We start from the raw sequence: 16,671 nt of genomic DNA on the forward strand, positions 1-16,671 counted from the left end.
GCTACCCAAGCCCTAGAAGGCTCTTCGGAGCGGAGTCCGTATTCACACCCCTCCCCTGGTTTTCCGTGGGACCCACTCTGGAGCCCTCGCCAGCCTGGCGCCCAGGACACCCCCTTCCTGGCGGGTTCCTCTTTATGGCACACAGGCCGGGTAAGCCTGGTAGTGGCATTTATGCTGATAGGGAAGCAACGGGGGACTGTTTCCAGGGCCCGGGAGTCTCCTGCCTCCAGAGGGCCAGGCTGGGCTCTGTTCGGACATCAGCCCCTTGCCCTGGACCAGCGTGAGTGAGGACGCGGAGCTGGGTCCAAGGCAGCAGCCAGGGCAGCTCTGGGACTGGAGACGGACTCGGGGTCCCCCTCGGCTCTGAATGTCAGACACATTTAGTCCAACCCAGTCCCGGAAGGGCACAGGAGCGAGCGGGAAAGGGGGCCCAGCTCAGGATCCGCGGGCAGCGGATCACTCCATCCCAGGCTCGGGGCTTCTCTGGGCTCCAGGAGCAGACACGGCGACATCTGCCTCTCTTACCCTCGGGAGCAAAGCCAGAAGACTTTCTCCATCAGTTCGTTTGAAAATAAGACCCGGGAGGTTTGATTTGTGACAGAGAATCCCGGCACCTTTACGGGATGTCCTGGGCCCACCGCACCTGCCGACAAGCGAGCACCCGGAGCCTGACACGCACTCGCTCCCCGGCTTCCGCAGGCGGCGGCGGCGGCCCTGTTGCTTTCTGTCTGCTTGCAGCTCACCTGCCCACCCGCCGCCTGCCCCGCCCCTCAAGGGACGGCAGGCACCAGCCCCCCAGGTTGTGGCAGAAACAATCCACAGCCCGTTCCCTTCGCTGACACCCGGCTGGCCCTCGCCTCGGGGTTCTGAGACAGCCCAGCGAAGACACAGCTCACCTTGTAGAAACAGCAGCCCGAGAAGGAGCCATGACCACCGCCTCCCGCAGCGCCAGCGGGGTGAGGGCCCACGTGTGTCCTCCGCCCGGACGGGGCGGGGAGCGGGCAGCTGGGAGGCGGCCGGGCCCAGAGGCCTCCTGGGACCAGTGCTCGTGGCCAGCCAAGTGCAGATGAACACGGGACACGGTGTTACTACGGTTCTGCTCCAAGTGTTGCAGGGGCCAGCACCATGTGGAATGGTTCGGCGCGTGTCTGAGCTCCACGCGCAGCCGGCAGCCCCACGGGGCCTCATCGGTGGCACCTGGCTCAGACCCTGTCCGACGCCTCACAATCGGAGACCGCAGGGCGGGCCGTGCTTCTCAAACCTGGGCACCCTCAGACACCGCCCGGGCCACTTGTCTGACCAGCCCAGCCCCCCCCCCCCCCCGTGTGACCTGCCCCCGACACGCGCTCCGCTGGTCCTGGGCCGCGCTCCGGAGTCGGCTTGGATCTGACCACAGCCGCACCGCGGGTCTGGGCTGCTCATGTTCCCTCTTGAACCGGGAGTCTCATCTGTGCCCAGCGGGCGGGCCCACTTCTCGGTAGTCACGGATCCAGAGACCACACAGGTCACAGGCTTAGCCAGAGCGGCACGTGACAGAGTGTTGGTCGTCGTGGATGCCGGGTCGGATCTGCAGGATGAGGGGCGCCCGGGTCGGCGCCGAGGGGACCGAGGCCTCAGGCACGGCTCACCCCTCTGGGCCGGGCGGTCTGGCCTCGCACGGCTGTCCGCGGTGTTTGGAATAAAACCCCGCGTGTGGCCCCGGAGACTGTGAACGGCAGGCTTCTGTCCGGCCTCACACGGGCCGGGACCTTAGCGTGTGCCTCCTCCTCCCCCAGCCTCCCTCCAGCACCGCACCGGCCCCAGCCCTTCTCTGCTCCTGCTCCTTCTCACGCGCCAGCTCTCGGCCTCCATGTCAGCTCCGAGGAGGGGCCCTCCCTGGCCTACAGGGTCCCCGTCTGAGCCCCATCCCTGCGATGGCTTCACGCCCTCGGATTGGCTCACTTTTGTCTGTCCCCATCTGGACCGCGAAGGCCCCGAGCGGTGCTCAGTAAACACCTGCCGGGTGCGCTCATCGCGGTGGCCGCGCCCCCCCCCCCCCCCGCCTCCCGGCCACTGCCGGGTGCGGTCGGGCTGGGCTCACCTGGCTTGGAACCCTCGTCCACGGAGCCGTTGTAGACCTGGTTGAGGAACTCGGGGCGGTTGTCGTTCATGTCGATGACGTAGATGTACAGGTCGATGGGGTTCTCCACCTTGTTGCCGTTCATGTCCACGGCGTGGGCTCGGAGCTGGAGAGCACACAGGCGGGTCAGGGCCTGAGCGCCTCTGGGGACACTCCGGACTGCTCGCCTCGGGGAGCAGCGACAGCAAGTTCCCGGGACCTGAGACGCTGGGGCAGGGATGATAGAGCAGCTCTGGATCCCCCGGGGAAAGGCTGGGGGGGTGGGGCTGGGACACATCACAAAGATTCTCTGAGCCTCAGTTTCCTTTTCTGTGGAGGCGGGGAGGGGCGGGGGGCAGGGAAGCAGGGAGGCAGGAGGGGGGGTCCGGAGAGGCCGGTGGGGGGGCATGGGAGGATGGATTGGGTGACGGGCAGGAGCTGGGGCTGACGGAGGCCCAGTGCTGAAGCCACCTGGGACCCCTGCTTGGATCAGCCCTGACCAACAGCCAAGTGCAGGTCCACCTTCCACGGCTGAAGGAAAGCCCTCGGGCCAACCTGGGGCTGGACCGTAAGTCCTGCTACTGGGAGGTCAGGCCTGGGAGACCCAGACGGGAGCTCCAGCCAGAAAGGAGAGAAGTGGTCAGGCCTGGAGGCGAGGGCGGCTCCCAGGCCCAGGAGGGCGTTTTCTGTGCCGCCACGACAATTAGAAATGGATCCTCTAATCTCGAACAAGGTGAACTTGACCAGCAGCTGGCCTCCTCCTGGGCCCGCGGGAGCCAGAGCCCCGGTGCCCGTGAGACTGGAGGCGCCGGCCGATCAGGGACAGGGCCCTGGGGCGGGGCACCTGGCCTTGATGAAGGGGATGCTGGGGCTGGGCTAGCAGAGACCTGGAGTCGCTGTTGCTCGGGAGGGGGGACAAGCCTTTGCGCCCCTCCCGCTTCCTCCTGCTCACTCACTCACATGTTCAGGGGCCCAAGCACTGGCTGAGGTCCCTGCAGACCCCAAGCAAGGCGCCCTAGAGGGGCCGGAGCCTCTGGGGGGGACAGAGAACGAGGTCAGGGGGGAGCCCAGGTCTCGCCTGGAGCCTGGCCCGGCGGGCACCACAGAGCACGGGAGCGAGAGGTCACTGCGCCCACCGTGCCCAGGTGCCCGCCTCGCAGCCACCACGTCAGGTTCGGCGAGGCCCCAGAGGACAGGAGGCGGCCCTCTAAGGAAGGCCTGCGCCTGCATTTTCTCGCTGTCTTCCGCCCAGGCCCGGCTCAGAGACGGCAGCGGGCGGGAGGCTGCGGGGCGCTCTCCAGAGCTGGAGCCCAGGGCCTGAGTGCGCAGCCGCCGTGACCCCACCAGCGCCCGGGCGGCCACGTGGGCGTGGACCGTGACCGCCTTGGCCTGGGAAGGAGGTACAAGTGAACGGTCTCGGGCTACCCCCTCCCCGAGTGGAGACCTGGGCGCGGTGCCTGCCCGGCGGGCGCCCCCTGCACAGCGCGGACCGGAGTGCAGACTCACGTGGTAGGAGGCCCGCTCCTCCCGGTCCATGGGCCGAGTGACGTACATGCGGCCAGACATGGAGTCGATGCTGAAGACCTCCATGGGCGGCTGGTCGGCGCCCACGCCCGTGATGCTGTACCGGATGGGGATGTCGTTGTCTTTGTCCGACCGGATCTGGAGGAGGGAGGAGGGAGAGGACGGTCAGCGGCTGCGGAGCGGGGACACGCTCCCCATCACACGCACCCCCTGCCTTTCCAGGCCTCAGCTCGCGCTTCCTCCACGAGCCCATCACCGGAGGGGCAGCCAGTGCTGGGGGACTTGCTGAGCACCCCCAGGCAACAGGGAAGCACAGGACCCCGGATTCCAGGGGGAAGGCTCTGCGGGAGTGGGGGACACAGCCTCCGCTGAGACGAGGGCCACGGTCTGGCACAGACACGCCTGACCGCCATCGGACCTCGGCGAAGACCGCAGCCAGCAGGCGGCAGTGTACGGGACTCTGAGGGAAGAAAGGCGGGGCCCAGTACATGTATGCGGCCGAGTTTTCATCCCTGCAGGAAGGCAACGGGCAAGTTTGGATGTGCTCGGATGGAGAAAATATCCCGTCTTCCCGCTCCTGGGACAGAGGAGGGGAAGTTGGTCCCTCGGAGGGGAGCCACAGCGACGACCTCAAGCACAGGGCTGACAGAGCCCGCAGGCAGACACCGGCATCCACTGGGAGCGTGCCTTCAGAAGGCGCAGCTTTGCATCGGAGCCCAGGGACCAGGATCACATTTTGGAATAAAATGGACCACAGTGAAACCTAAAAAAATTCCACTAAGCAGAATCGGGCAGGGCCTCTTACTGGAATAACGCAATTACAATTTAATGCTGCCACTTACAGAATTCCAGGAATTTAAAAAACATTCTGAAGTAACCATGGGCTAGGTAGGAATCGAAGCTGCATCCAGAGGCTAGTTAAAAGCTGTGACAACGATGGACTACCACATGGCCACGCCCGGGAACTGGGCCCGAGGAGGAGCCATCGCAAAGCCTTCACTTTGAATGTTTGATCCTTGAAACAGAGCCGCAGCGAGGAGAGCGCGACACCGCAGGACAAGCAGAGAACACGGGGTGCCAGCAAAGGCGGCTGCAGAAACCCCGCCTCTGGGAACAGAAAACGAAGAACTGATAGAGCAATTCGAGAGCTGCCCTCAGGGGGAAAATCCTCCAGAGAACAGATGCGCCTCTGGCAAATGTAAGATAAAAATATGAGCTCTTAACATGTTGTTATTTACTTCATTGGTAACTCAGTTGGAAATCTTAATAAAAATGACTTCTTTTTTGAGAAAATGTAAAAGTTTGAACTTGACTCGAAGAAATAGCAAACCCGAAGAGACCACCATTTCTTGGTGACATTCCTGCAAGAAGAGCCGCAGGATCAGGAGAGCATCCCAAGGCCGCCACTTGGATTCCTGAGCAGAGCACCTGCCCAGGCGGGCCTCCACCCCCACTAGGAGGCCGCCCGCAATGCTCTCTGTCGCATCAATGTTTCTCTCCCCTTCTTTCTCCATCTCCCTTCCTCTCTCTCTAAAATCAGTAAAAACATATTTAAAAAGGCAGATAACGGGGCCTCCCCTCTGAGGGCACAAGTTGGCGGCAAGGACTCCTGCCTGACTGTCCAGCAGCGGCCTCGGTAGGACGGGAAACGGGGGTGCCATTTACATAACGGTCAGAGGAGGTAAGACTTCCATTACACAGGCATGTGTAGGTCCGTGCAAGCCTAGGGTTGCGGGGTGGGGGCCTCCGGAGAGGAAGCACACACACGCTCATATGCACACACACACTCACACACGCTCGTGTGCACACACTCATGTGAACACACTCTCACACCCACTCATGTGCACACAAATTCACACTTACATGCCCACACACATGCTCACATGCAGATACACTCATGCACGCACACACTCTCCTGTACACATACACACACTCATGCTCACGCATGCATGCACACTCATACACACATACACTTATGTGCACACACACACATGCACACACACTCATGTGTGCACACACTCACATACACACCTCATGTGCATATGCACACACACACACATATTGTCTGCGAGCAGTGTCTTTGCTCTGGGTCCTCTCTCTGACTGCCTCACTCTCCTTGGTCAGGCAGGGCTCTCCCTGGCTCTCTCTAAGCAGCATACATCAACCTTGGTTTCAGGCCTTGGTCTGGGGACAGATGCCACCCCCACACTGTCCCCTGGAGCCCAGAAACCCCTGAACTTGGCTTTGCTCTGTCAGCACAGCCACCCCGGTTCCTCCTGCTGGAGGTGGCATGCTGGGCCCTGGCCTTCCGTCTTTGGCCGGTGGTCTCACTGACAGTGCCAGGCATCCCAGGACCAGCTCCGCTCGCTCTTCGTCACATGCCTCCCTGCTGCCCACCAGGTGGCGTCCTTCAGACACAAAGGCTGACCGGCTCAGACCAGCCCTGGCCAGGCAGCTGAGTGGGGACTCAGGGAGACTTCTTTCTGGGGTCCTGGCTCCATTCCCAGGGGTTGTTGAACAGAAAGGTGGCTCTCCATGGCTGAGATCCATCTTCTCCACCCATGGAAGGTTTGCACCAAGACTTGGTCACCAGGAAAACGGGGCAAAAGCTGCAAGTCTAGGTCAGAGAAAGGAAAGCCCGTTTGCCGCCTGGTGCTTGGAGAACAGCTTAAAAGAGACCACACTGTGTTGAGGAGAGAAGGGAATGCTCAGTCAAGGCTTGCTGTGTGTGAGGGACCACTTCTGCTTCCAGGAGTGCGGAAGGTTCTAGAATAAGCATGTCAAACTCAAAGGCTAACATGGGCCAAATAAAAAGGTTTAAGTTTATGTGAGCCACAAAAAAACAAAAGCTTCAATTTCCATAGAAACGTAGATTTATTTTGATAGAGACATGCTGAATACAAAGGGCTGAAATAAATGAGTAATCGTTTACATAAAACAATAAAACATTTTAATAAAAATTAATATTTTTTCTTGAACATTGACTTACCAGACACTGAATAACTGCACAAATTAATAAGCGTCACGCAAATAAACCTATTTTTCTTGTTCTCTGAAAGCGAAATATTTCCTGTTGCGCACACCAAACAAGACAGTCCAAGACTAATGATGTGTCAATCTGCTGCTAAGATATTCACTGCCAGTATTAGTGGAGAGAACTGGTGCGCCTGCGTGTAAGGCACGTAAGGGAAATGAATGCAACACGATCATAGTAATCAGTCATTAGCGAATGTTGTAGTTCGTTATTAATAACTAGAGGCCTGGTGCACAAGATTCGTGCACTGGGGGGGTGGGGCCTCAGCCTGGCCTGTGCCCTCTCACAGTCCAGGACCCCTCGGGGGATGCCCGCCTGCTGGCCTAGGCCCGATTCCCAGGGCAAAGGCTGGCAGTCAGACATCCCCCTCACAGTCCAGGGCTCTCACAGTCTGGAACCCCTCACTCCTTACTGCCTGCATGCAGTGGAGGCGGGGAGGTTCCCATTACCACCACTGCGCTCGCCAGCCGTGAGCCCAGCTCCCTGTGAGAGCACACTGACCATCACAGGGCAGCTCAATGCAGTAGCTGCCCCCTAGTGGTCAGGGCGCATCACAGTGACAGGTCGTTCTGTCGTTCAGTTGATTGTATATTAGGCTTTTATTATATAGGATTATGTACAACAGGATATTGTAAAAATTAAGTTAAGAAATTTTTGTTAAAATGTTTCTTACATACCATTGTATTGGCTGGGCTGCAAAAATATTTGTTGTGGGCTGCATGCGGTCTGCGAGCTTGACATGCTTGTTCTAGAATATTGGTGAGTCCAGGGGCTCCCTTTGACTATAGATTAAGAGCAGGGCACTTGGAGCGCATAGTAGGCCCGCAAACAACATTGGCTATCTTGCACTGGATGGAGGAGGGCGTTGAGCCAGGGCCAGAGCAGCTTCCTCTACAATTCCTGGGCCAGATGGCCTGTCTCTCACAGGGACATTTAATTATAAAACTGTGGAAAAGAACCCACCACGTATTTTAGAGATGTTATTTTTACAGAGAAATCTCATTATATTTGACCATTGGTGCATTTGCCTAATTCTCCAGGCGCCGTTCAGTGGCGCCTTCTGAAACCTGGCGCTGTGCTTCCAGGGCTTTTGCCCCAAGCCCCGCTCGGTACCGTGCGGGGAGGAAGTGCTGCGAGTGGACGCCGGGCCAAGGCGCAGGGCCGCCGTGTGTCTGGAAAGGGAGGCCTCACGCAGCGCACCCGCCCCGAGCGAGGAGCACGGCCAGCCGCCCGCTGCCCGCGCGCTTGGTCGACGCCCGAGAACACCGCTCTCCCGCGTTTGCTATCGAAGGACACACAGATGGTGAAAGGTCGGTTTGCTTTGAAGGAATGTCTACATTAAAACAGCTCACGGTCCTCCTCCCCTGAGGGATTCTGGCGGGATCCCCCCAAGGAGGAGTGTTTGCCTAAATTCAAATGAACTTGAAAGGGGAGAAAAGTCAGCATGTGCTTGAATTGCAAGCAACTCAGAGACACCTCCCGGAAGCACCGAAGGAGAGGACACCACGGGGGACAGCCATCAGGGCGCAGCCACCAGAGGCCCTCGGCCGCAGGTAGTGCCCGCCAGCGCCCCCCCCCCGGCTTCCGGCACCACTGCCCCCCCTGCCCTGTGCGCCCAGCCCTGAACTGAGACACGGCCCTGCCCTCCTGTGGCCACGGGCCCACAGTAGAGGCATCTACAAAACGATGCCCTCTCGTAATTGTAAAGTGTGGTAAGGATCGCTGGGCCAACAATGGGTCAGTGAGAGACCTGCTGGAAGAACTTAGGGGCAGGGGTCATCGAGAAAGTCAGGTTCCAATGGAGTGTTTGGTCTTGTCCACTGCTGCACATGATTCCCGCACACACACACACACACACACAGGCACAAACACACACAGGCACACACACACACACAGGCACACACAGGCACAAACACACAGGCACACACATAGGCACACACACACACACACACAGGCACACACACACAGGCACACACACAGGCACACACACACACAGGCACACACACACAGGCACACACACACAGGCACACACAGAGGCACACACACACAGGCACACACACAGGCACACACAGGCACACACACACAGGCACACACACAGGCACACACACAGGCACACACACAGGCACACACACATACACACACAGGCACACACACATAGACACACACACACACACAGGCACACACACAGGCTCACACACACACAAACACACACAGGCACACACACATATACACAGACACACACAGGCACACACACATAGGCACACACATAGGCCCACACACAGGCACATACACATAAAGCACACACATACACACAGGCACACACACATATAGGCATACACATACACACACAGGCACACACACGCGCGTGCACACACATATACAAACTGCACACACATATACACACACATAGGCACACACAGGCACACACATATACACACACATAGGCACACACATAGGCACACACACAGGCACACACAGACAGACACACACACACACACATACAGGCACACACACATATAGGCGTGCACAGACATATACAAACTGCACACACATAGGCACACACACTCATACACACATACTTACATATGCAAACATACACAAACTGCACACACATACACACATGTGTGCATACATGCATCACCAGTCCTCCAGGAAGGTGACGATGGCTGTGCATCTGAGTGGGTTTGCCCACCATTTGGAAGGTCCCCTTGACCGCGTGGGAGCATGTGAGAGATGCTTTCCAAGTCCTCGGGGTCACCCCTCCCCACTGGACGAGAATTTGTAGTGAAGTGTTTTAGCTCTTTTTCCTCGTGCGATATTAAGCTCAGCGATTTCCCAAGAAAACGGATTGTGAATTCTTATCTTCGTTACCTGTTGGGCATTTGAGCTCCCTGCCACGGCTCCCATGTCTCAGGGAGTAAAACACCCTCTCGCCCCATCCCTGGACCAGCCAGGACGCAGGTGGCGGGTTTGCGCTTGGCCGTGACTGCAGTGGCCAAGAGAGGGAATTTTCTTTTAAAATCCGGCTCCACGGAGCACAGAGGTGAGAGTCTGTTTCATCGAGAGGCACCTGCAGTCGCCGGAGCCTCGGCCAGCCCTGCTGCCAGACCTCCATGGGGGCAGCTTGATTTTCATGCTGAGAATCAGGCCTTTCTCAGGCTTACGTGTTCGCCCGCCCTCAATTCTGAGCACTAAGGATTCCCTGCACCAGTTTCTGGTCCCTAGAAGCACAACACAGCTGTCTCGGTCCCTGAGGGCGGCACAGCCACTCCTCGCAGCACGCACACAGTAGGTGCTCAATAAACTTTGGGTGAGCAGACAAAATGGGCACACTGCCTGGTGGAGGAGCGGCAGCCAGCTGGTGCCAGATCACGGCGGGGCAGAGGGACCCTAAGGGTGCGTGGTGGCGAGAGGGCTCCCAGGACGGGGCTTCACAGGCCGGTGGGAGGGAGGCTGCAGGGCGGGCGGGGTCTCTCTCTCAGGCACCGGGCTGCTGTATGGGGGGCAAGAAAATGAGCAGGGAAAGGGGAGGGAGAAGAGGAAAGAAGGGGAAGGGTCTGGGAGAGAATCGAGGTGTGGTCCCCCTCCCCAGGCTGCCTCACCGGGGTGCAGGTGCCCCCTCTGAAGAGGACAGCCAGGACTCCCCGACCCCACCCTGGGACGCCTTTGGGGACCATTCAAGAAAAATCCCAGAATGTCAGCCCCATCTTGTCCAACCCCTCTGCAGATAGGGGGGCAGGCCCGGGAGGAGAGGGGTGGGGGTGCAGGTCCTGTTTTGGTTACGCCGCCTTCCTAAGAAGCCTCTGTGAGCAGAGGGAAGATGAGGAAGCCGTGGACTCCCCAGATCTCCCCAGGGCCACTCGCCTCTTGGCCACTCCAGCCCGCTCTGCGCACATGGCTCGGGGTGCCGGGACCGCCGAAGCTCCACGCGCTAAAACGCCGCCGTGGCTCTGAGGTCCAGGACGAGAGCTTCGCGTTAATAGCCTTTGAAAACGATTATGATGGCCAGCAGCCCCGTGGGAGTCTCGTTCAGCTTGCTGCGCAGTTTAATCCAAACGGCCCTGGTCACGGCCCGGGGCAGCAGCATCCAGCCCCGGAAACCGTTCTCATCAAATCACCGGACAACGTGGGGCGCAGGTGACGAGGGATGTCTATGGTCGTCCCTGATTCTCGAACTTCTCTCTCAAGAGGCCGGGCGTGTCTGTGTTTCTGGTGTTACACGCTGATGAAGTCCAGCCTTCGATGGCTTTCACTAGGGGCTTGTAACGAGCAGAAAACCCCGGCCTGTGGCGGGAAAAGGCACCTCTGCTGTTGCACAGACACTGGCGTGCGTCACCGTTCTCAGTTGCTTTGCATTTTATAAATCATGAAAAACTCCCCAGTCGCAGGAACACGAACGAGGCCGTGGGGAAGCTCGGAGGACCTTGGGGGTGGGGGTTGTCCCACGCTTCTGGAAACGCCCTCCGGTTGCCGGTGAGCAGCGGTGGCTGCTGGGCTCCGGTGTGGGGCACGGAATTCACCACTGCGGACGGGGAAGGGCCAGGCTTCCCCGCTCTCCGGCAACAGGCCTGACTTCCTCCTGGGGAGCACTGCTCCCCCATCGTGAGTGGTCTTGGGGAGACAGTCAGGCGAGACGCCCCCTCCCCCAGCCCACAGGCAGCCCAGGAGCCACACTGGGACAATCTCTCTTTCAATGTGGACCTGAGTGGAGAGTGGCTCAGGGGAGGGTTGGGCCGGGGCCCCGTGGGTGCACGCCACCTCCCGGCCTGGGTGACTGGACTTGTTTCCCGTCCCAGGAGGGCAAGCCCCCGCCTGCCCCGGTTTAGCATGAGGGTCCCTGAGCATGGCCTGGCCAGGTACGTGCAGCCAGACCTACACCAACGCCCACCCTGACCTTTTTTTTTTTTTTCTATTCCTCACCCAAGGATATTTTTCCCATTGCTCTTTGGAGAGAGTGGAAAGAAGGGAGGAAGGGAGGGAGGGAGGGAAGGAGAGTTTGGCTGCCTTCCGCACATGCTTCGACCAGGGCCTGGGATCAAACCTGCAACCCTCGGTGCTTGGCCTGGCCTCTAACCACTGAGCTCACCAGCCAGGGCCCACCCTGACCTCCTGATCCTGGTGTTGGGGAGGGGTTTTCTACAAGCAAACCGTGAACTTCATAGAGAGGTGAGCCTGGGGGCGCAGAAGCCAGGCTCCTGTGGGGCAGGCAGGGTGCTCCCAGCATCTCCCACTGTGGCCGGCCGCCCTCTGCAGTGTCCGGCTGGGAGGCGTAGCCAGACGTCGAGCAGCCGAGGCTGGACTGCTCGTGGGGCCAGTGCAGCCAGTGGGGCGCACCTCACAGCCCTCCCACTGCCAGCTTTCCCTCGCTCATTCTTTCCTGACTGCCTCCTTTCCGTCTCCCACAGAACGGCGCTCAGGACCAAGGGTCCAGCGTGACTCACGGGCCCCAGGCCTGTGGCGCCTGGGCAGCGACCTGGAGGAGCGAGCGGGCTGGAGCGGGCAGTCTGGGCAGGCCTGCAGCGTCCAGCCGACAGGGGCTGTGTGCATGGCAGCCGGGCGCTGCTCTTCCTTCCAAAGACCCGGGCCAGGAGTCTCTCTGGCTGTCAGGGCGCGGAGACATGCGCGGAGCGGCAGGAAGACGGATGCTGCCCGGGCTCACCGTCTCGGCCAGCTTTGGCAGGGTCCATGGGACGCGTGACAGGGCGAGACAGCTGGTGGGCTGAGCGTTCACTCTCAGATTTGTCATCCTGCCCCTGCCTGTTGCCATTTCTGTCTCCAAACGGAGAGTCAAGAGTCTTGTCAGAGTGTCAGCCTCATTAATGCTTAACTCACGTTCCCGCCGTCTCTGGTCTGTGTGCAGCTGGCTGGGATTTGTGGTGGCCCCAGACAGGGTCCAGTCCTCGGGGAGCACAGCGGGGGTGGGGGGTTGGCAGCCAGACCAGGGCTGGGCTGGGGGAGAGGCCAGGCGGGAGTCCGAGGGGGCAGGTCCCCGCTGAGGATGGAGGCCAGCTCCCAGCCCCTGAAAGACAACAGGGGTGGAGGATGTGCAGGGACCGAGGGGCATTTGGGGGACAGTGAGAAGGGATGAGGCTGGACACAGGCCGAGATGGGGCGATGAGGCATCCACCAGCCCGGCCTCTCTGCTGAGCCCCACGTCTGCTCCCTTTGGAGAACACAGCCCACCTGCTCTGTACGCACGGCGGGGAGGACCCTGCTATGGGCCCCAGGAGCACTGCCCCGGCACTGTGAGGGGCGCAGGGAGGGGCACGTCACCCAAGCTGGGACAATGACAGTGATTCCATTCAGAACAAGCTTCCTCCTTTGCCTGGTCACCCAGCTCCTCCTGGGCAGGAAGGCGCCACGGGGCTCACCTCTCTGCCTCTCCGTATTGTCCTCACCTGAAACAGGATTCTTATGCCAACCCTGCAGGACTGTGGTCAAGAGGATGTGGGAGGCGGCAAATGATGATCCACATCACATCTGACTGGTAGTCAGCACTGAGTGCTGAGCTCAGTCAGTACTGAGTGCTGAAGGCTATGCTCAGTCAGTACTGAGGGCTGAGGGCTGTGCTCAGTCAGCACTGAGGGCGGAGGGCTGTGCTCAGTCAGCACTGAGGGCTGTTCTCAGTCAGCACTGAGGGTGGAGGGCTGTGCTCAGTCAGCACTGAGGGAGGAGGGCTGTGCTCAGTCAGCACTGAGGGTGGAGGGCTGTGCTTAGTCAGCACTGAGGGCGGAGGGCTGTGCTCAGCACTGAGGGCGGAGGGCTGTGCTCAGTCAGCACTGAGGGCTGTGCTCAGTCAGTACTGAGTGCTGAAGGCTATGCTCAGTCAGTACTGAGGGCTGAGGGCTGTGCTTAGTCAGTACTGAGGGTGGAGGGCTGTGCTCAGTCAGCACTGAGGGCGGAGGGCTGTGCTCAGTCAGCACTGAGGGCGGAGGGCTGTGCTCAGTCAGCACTGAGGGCTGTTCTCAGTCAGCACTGAGGGTGGAGGGCTGTGCTCAGTAAGCACTGAGGGCGGAGGGCTGTGCTCAGTCAGCACTGAGGGTGGAGGGCTGTGCTTAGTCAGCACTGAGGGAGGAGGGCTGTGCTTAGTCAGCACTGAGGGAGGAGGGCTGTGCTTAGTCAGCACTGAGGGCGGAGGGCTGTGCTTAGTCAGCACTGAGGGTGGAGGGCTGTGCTCAGTCAGCACTGAGGGCGGAGGGCTGTGCTCAGTCAGTACTGAGGGCTGTGCTCAGTCAGCACTGAGGGCGGAGGGCTGTGCTCAGTTAGCACTGAGGGCGGAGGGCTGTGCTCAGTCAGCACTGAGGGCTGTGCTCAGTCAGCACTGAGGGTGGAGGGCTGTGCTTAGTCAGCACTGAGGGCGGAGGGCTGTGCTCAGTCAGTACTGAGGGCTGTGCTCAGTCAGCACTGAGGATGGAGGGCTGTGCTCAGTTAGCACTGAGGGCGGAGGGCTGTGCTCAGTCAGCACTGAGGGCGGAGGGCTGTGCTCAGCACTGAGGGCGGAGGGCTGTGCTCAGTTAGCACTGAGGACGGAGGGCTGTGCTCAGTCAGCACTGAGGGTGGAGGGCTGTGCTCAGTTAGCACTGAGGGTGGAGGGCTGTGCTCAGTCAGCACTGTTTTCAATAAAGGAGAGCTGAGTACTGACTGTCAGCAGTGGGCTGGGTCCTGAACTATCCATGAACCAGGGCTGAGTTTGTCGGTGGTGCAGAAGCAGAGGTGGTGGGAGTGTGACCACAGTAACGGCGACAGATGCTCCCATAACCAGTCCACAGCTGCATGGCTACAGACTGGGCGGCAGACTGGCCAGGCCTGGGATGGCAGCAGAAACCACCCACTCTGCCCAAGAGACGGAGTGGGTGAGGAGGTCCCTCCAGTGAAGGCGAGGTGGGCAGGGATGCCAGGTGGGTTCCAGCCACTCCTGCCCAGACAGCGACTCCCAAGCTGGCCCTGCCTGGAGGTGGAGGGCCCGTGCCGTTTCAGTGACTGTCTGAAAGGCCCAGCGACCCCCCCCCCCCCCCCCCCGCCGCGCCTGCAGGGTGATGGCAAAGGTCTGAGGGGCTGGAGGGTTCAGAATGGGTGGCACTGGGGCCAGCGGGACCTTGCTGCTATTACCTGTGGGACTCCAGCCGCCACTGGCTCAGCGAAGGGAGAGTTCTCTGTAGCTCCTGCCCTGCTCCAGGCCGGAGCTGACCACCGGGGTGCGGAGCAGGGTGGGCTGGGTCCCGCGGAGGCTGCCTGTGAGCCCCATGGGACACCTGCTCTGTGAGCCGTCCAGGCCAGGCAGTGAGGCTGCCGGCTCAGGGAGGGTGGCTGAGAGGGAACCAAGGAAAAGCTGATGCCTGGGAGTGGCTGCCCGTCAGGCTGGCGGCCACGGTGCTCATCTGACCCCGCCCCCCCCGGGCGCTCGGCAGGCGGCAGACAGTGACTTACTCAGCCCGGGAGGGAGGTGAGCGGAGGCGTTGGAAACAGGTGCCTGGGACTCTCCTCCCACGATTTCACTGCCCGCTCAGAACTGCCAACCTTTCAAAGGAATGGCTGCTACTCAGCGAAATTCAGCCTGAAATTGAGGCTGGGCTCCACCCTACCCACGAGGACTCCCCTCTGTGATTTATCCTCTACGTGAAATTGCACTTTCTGTTCAGCTGCGGGAGGGCTGGCACCGTTCCCGGCCGGGGCTCCAGGGCAGCGTGCTGGGCCCCAGGAAGGGAGCTGCGGAGGCAGAAGGGTTTACGCAGGGACCGTGCGGACTGTGTGAGGCCACTGCAGGGACAGGGAAGAGGGACTGTCAGAAACTCCATCACAGGCATGCCCCTAAGAGCTGAGAGTAGCTGGTCTCTACAAAGCTGAGACCCCGCCCTTTTCCAAGGGACCGCCCCCCCCTGCCCCTCACAGCCTTCAGTCTCAGCCCAAGGCTGCCTCCTGAGCAGCCCTGCCGCCTGCCTGCCTGTGAGTGACTGCCCACTGCCTTTTAAAAATCATCTTTACACCTGGAGTGTGGGTGGCTCATTCATCGCCCGTGTCCCCCTCCACGGCCTGCCTCGCTCTGTGCGGGGCCTAGCACCTTGGAGAGCTCCCTCCCTCCACTGATCCCGGGACTCCACGCTGCCAAACAGAAGCAGGTGCCTGACCCTGGTGATGCCTTGCGCTTTCTCGTCTTCCTCCTGGGCACTTACCTGGTGACTGCTCTGCCCCAGGCCTGCACTCAGCCCTTCGACATGCCTCACTGCAGGGATGCTTCCGACACCTCGAGAGAGAGATGGTGCCAAGCCCACTTTGGATGCAGAGAGAGGGCCAGGAGGAGGGGCAGGGTTCGAATACAGAACTACCGGCCATAGCCCCCTCTCTGCTAGTCACGTGACGCCTGGGGAATGGAGAACATCTCAGAGCACTGGGGAAGCACCTAAGCCTAGCCTGGGGAATCCAAGAGGGCTTCTTGGAGGAGGCAGAGCTGAGAGGGGTGGAGTCTTCTTGGTGCCACCCCGTGAGTGCTCAAGTCTCCATCCAAAAGCAAAGTCACCAGGTGTCAGTGACTTTGCGGGGAGCAGAGGTCAACACACTGGTAGCTTGGGTGTGGGGCCTCCGAGTCTAGGGCGTCCTTTCCCAGGACTTCTGCCTGGTCTCCCTCAGGCCTCAAGCTCCTGATTAGTGTCTGAGCCTGGGCCCAGGCCTTGGCATCTGCGCACCCATTTCCCTGCACGGTGCTCCGCAAACCGCTCAAGAAACAGCCCGGCGGCCGGCAGGGGCACGCCGCACTCAGGGCCGTGTGGGTTTGGAATGCGCAGCACCAGGCACCTGTGTGCTCACAGTCCTCGAGGAGCTGTGACACACGGGCGGCAGCCGCTCCTCTGGAGTCATCGGGTGTTCCCGGCAGCCCTGTGAAGACCACAGCTACGGGGCAATCGGAGGCTGTGGGCCAGCTCTCTGGATCCCCCACGGACAGTCTGAGCTTGGGCGGGGCCGGGGACAGCAGCAGAGCCCTCACTTCCCGGCATCCCCAGCAGCTTTCGGGGAAAGAGCC

At 60.4% G+C, this 16,671-nt stretch overlaps 1 protein-coding gene across 3 annotated transcripts in view; it reads right to left on the reverse strand.

Moving 5' to 3' along the window:
* The window catches only part of CDH4 (cadherin 4), a 376,945-nt gene that overhangs the window by 54,611 nt on the left and 305,663 nt on the right, over positions 1 to 16,671 (reverse strand). For all 3 annotated transcript variants that reach the window (XM_054723857.1, XM_054723855.1, XM_054723858.1), the window contains 2 exons: positions 3,605 to 3,760; positions 2,081 to 2,225 (listed from right to left, as the gene is read on the reverse strand). In XM_054723857.1, coding sequence (XP_054579832.1) covers positions 2,081 to 2,225; positions 3,605 to 3,760 — 301 coding nt within the window. The remainder of the gene's footprint in view (positions 1 to 2,080; positions 2,226 to 3,604; positions 3,761 to 16,671) is intronic.

Source organism: Eptesicus fuscus, chromosome 12, assembly GCF_027574615.1.
Source record: "Eptesicus fuscus isolate TK198812 chromosome 12, DD_ASM_mEF_20220401, whole genome shotgun sequence".
NCBI classification, from domain to species: domain Eukaryota; kingdom Metazoa; phylum Chordata; class Mammalia; order Chiroptera; family Vespertilionidae; genus Eptesicus; species Eptesicus fuscus.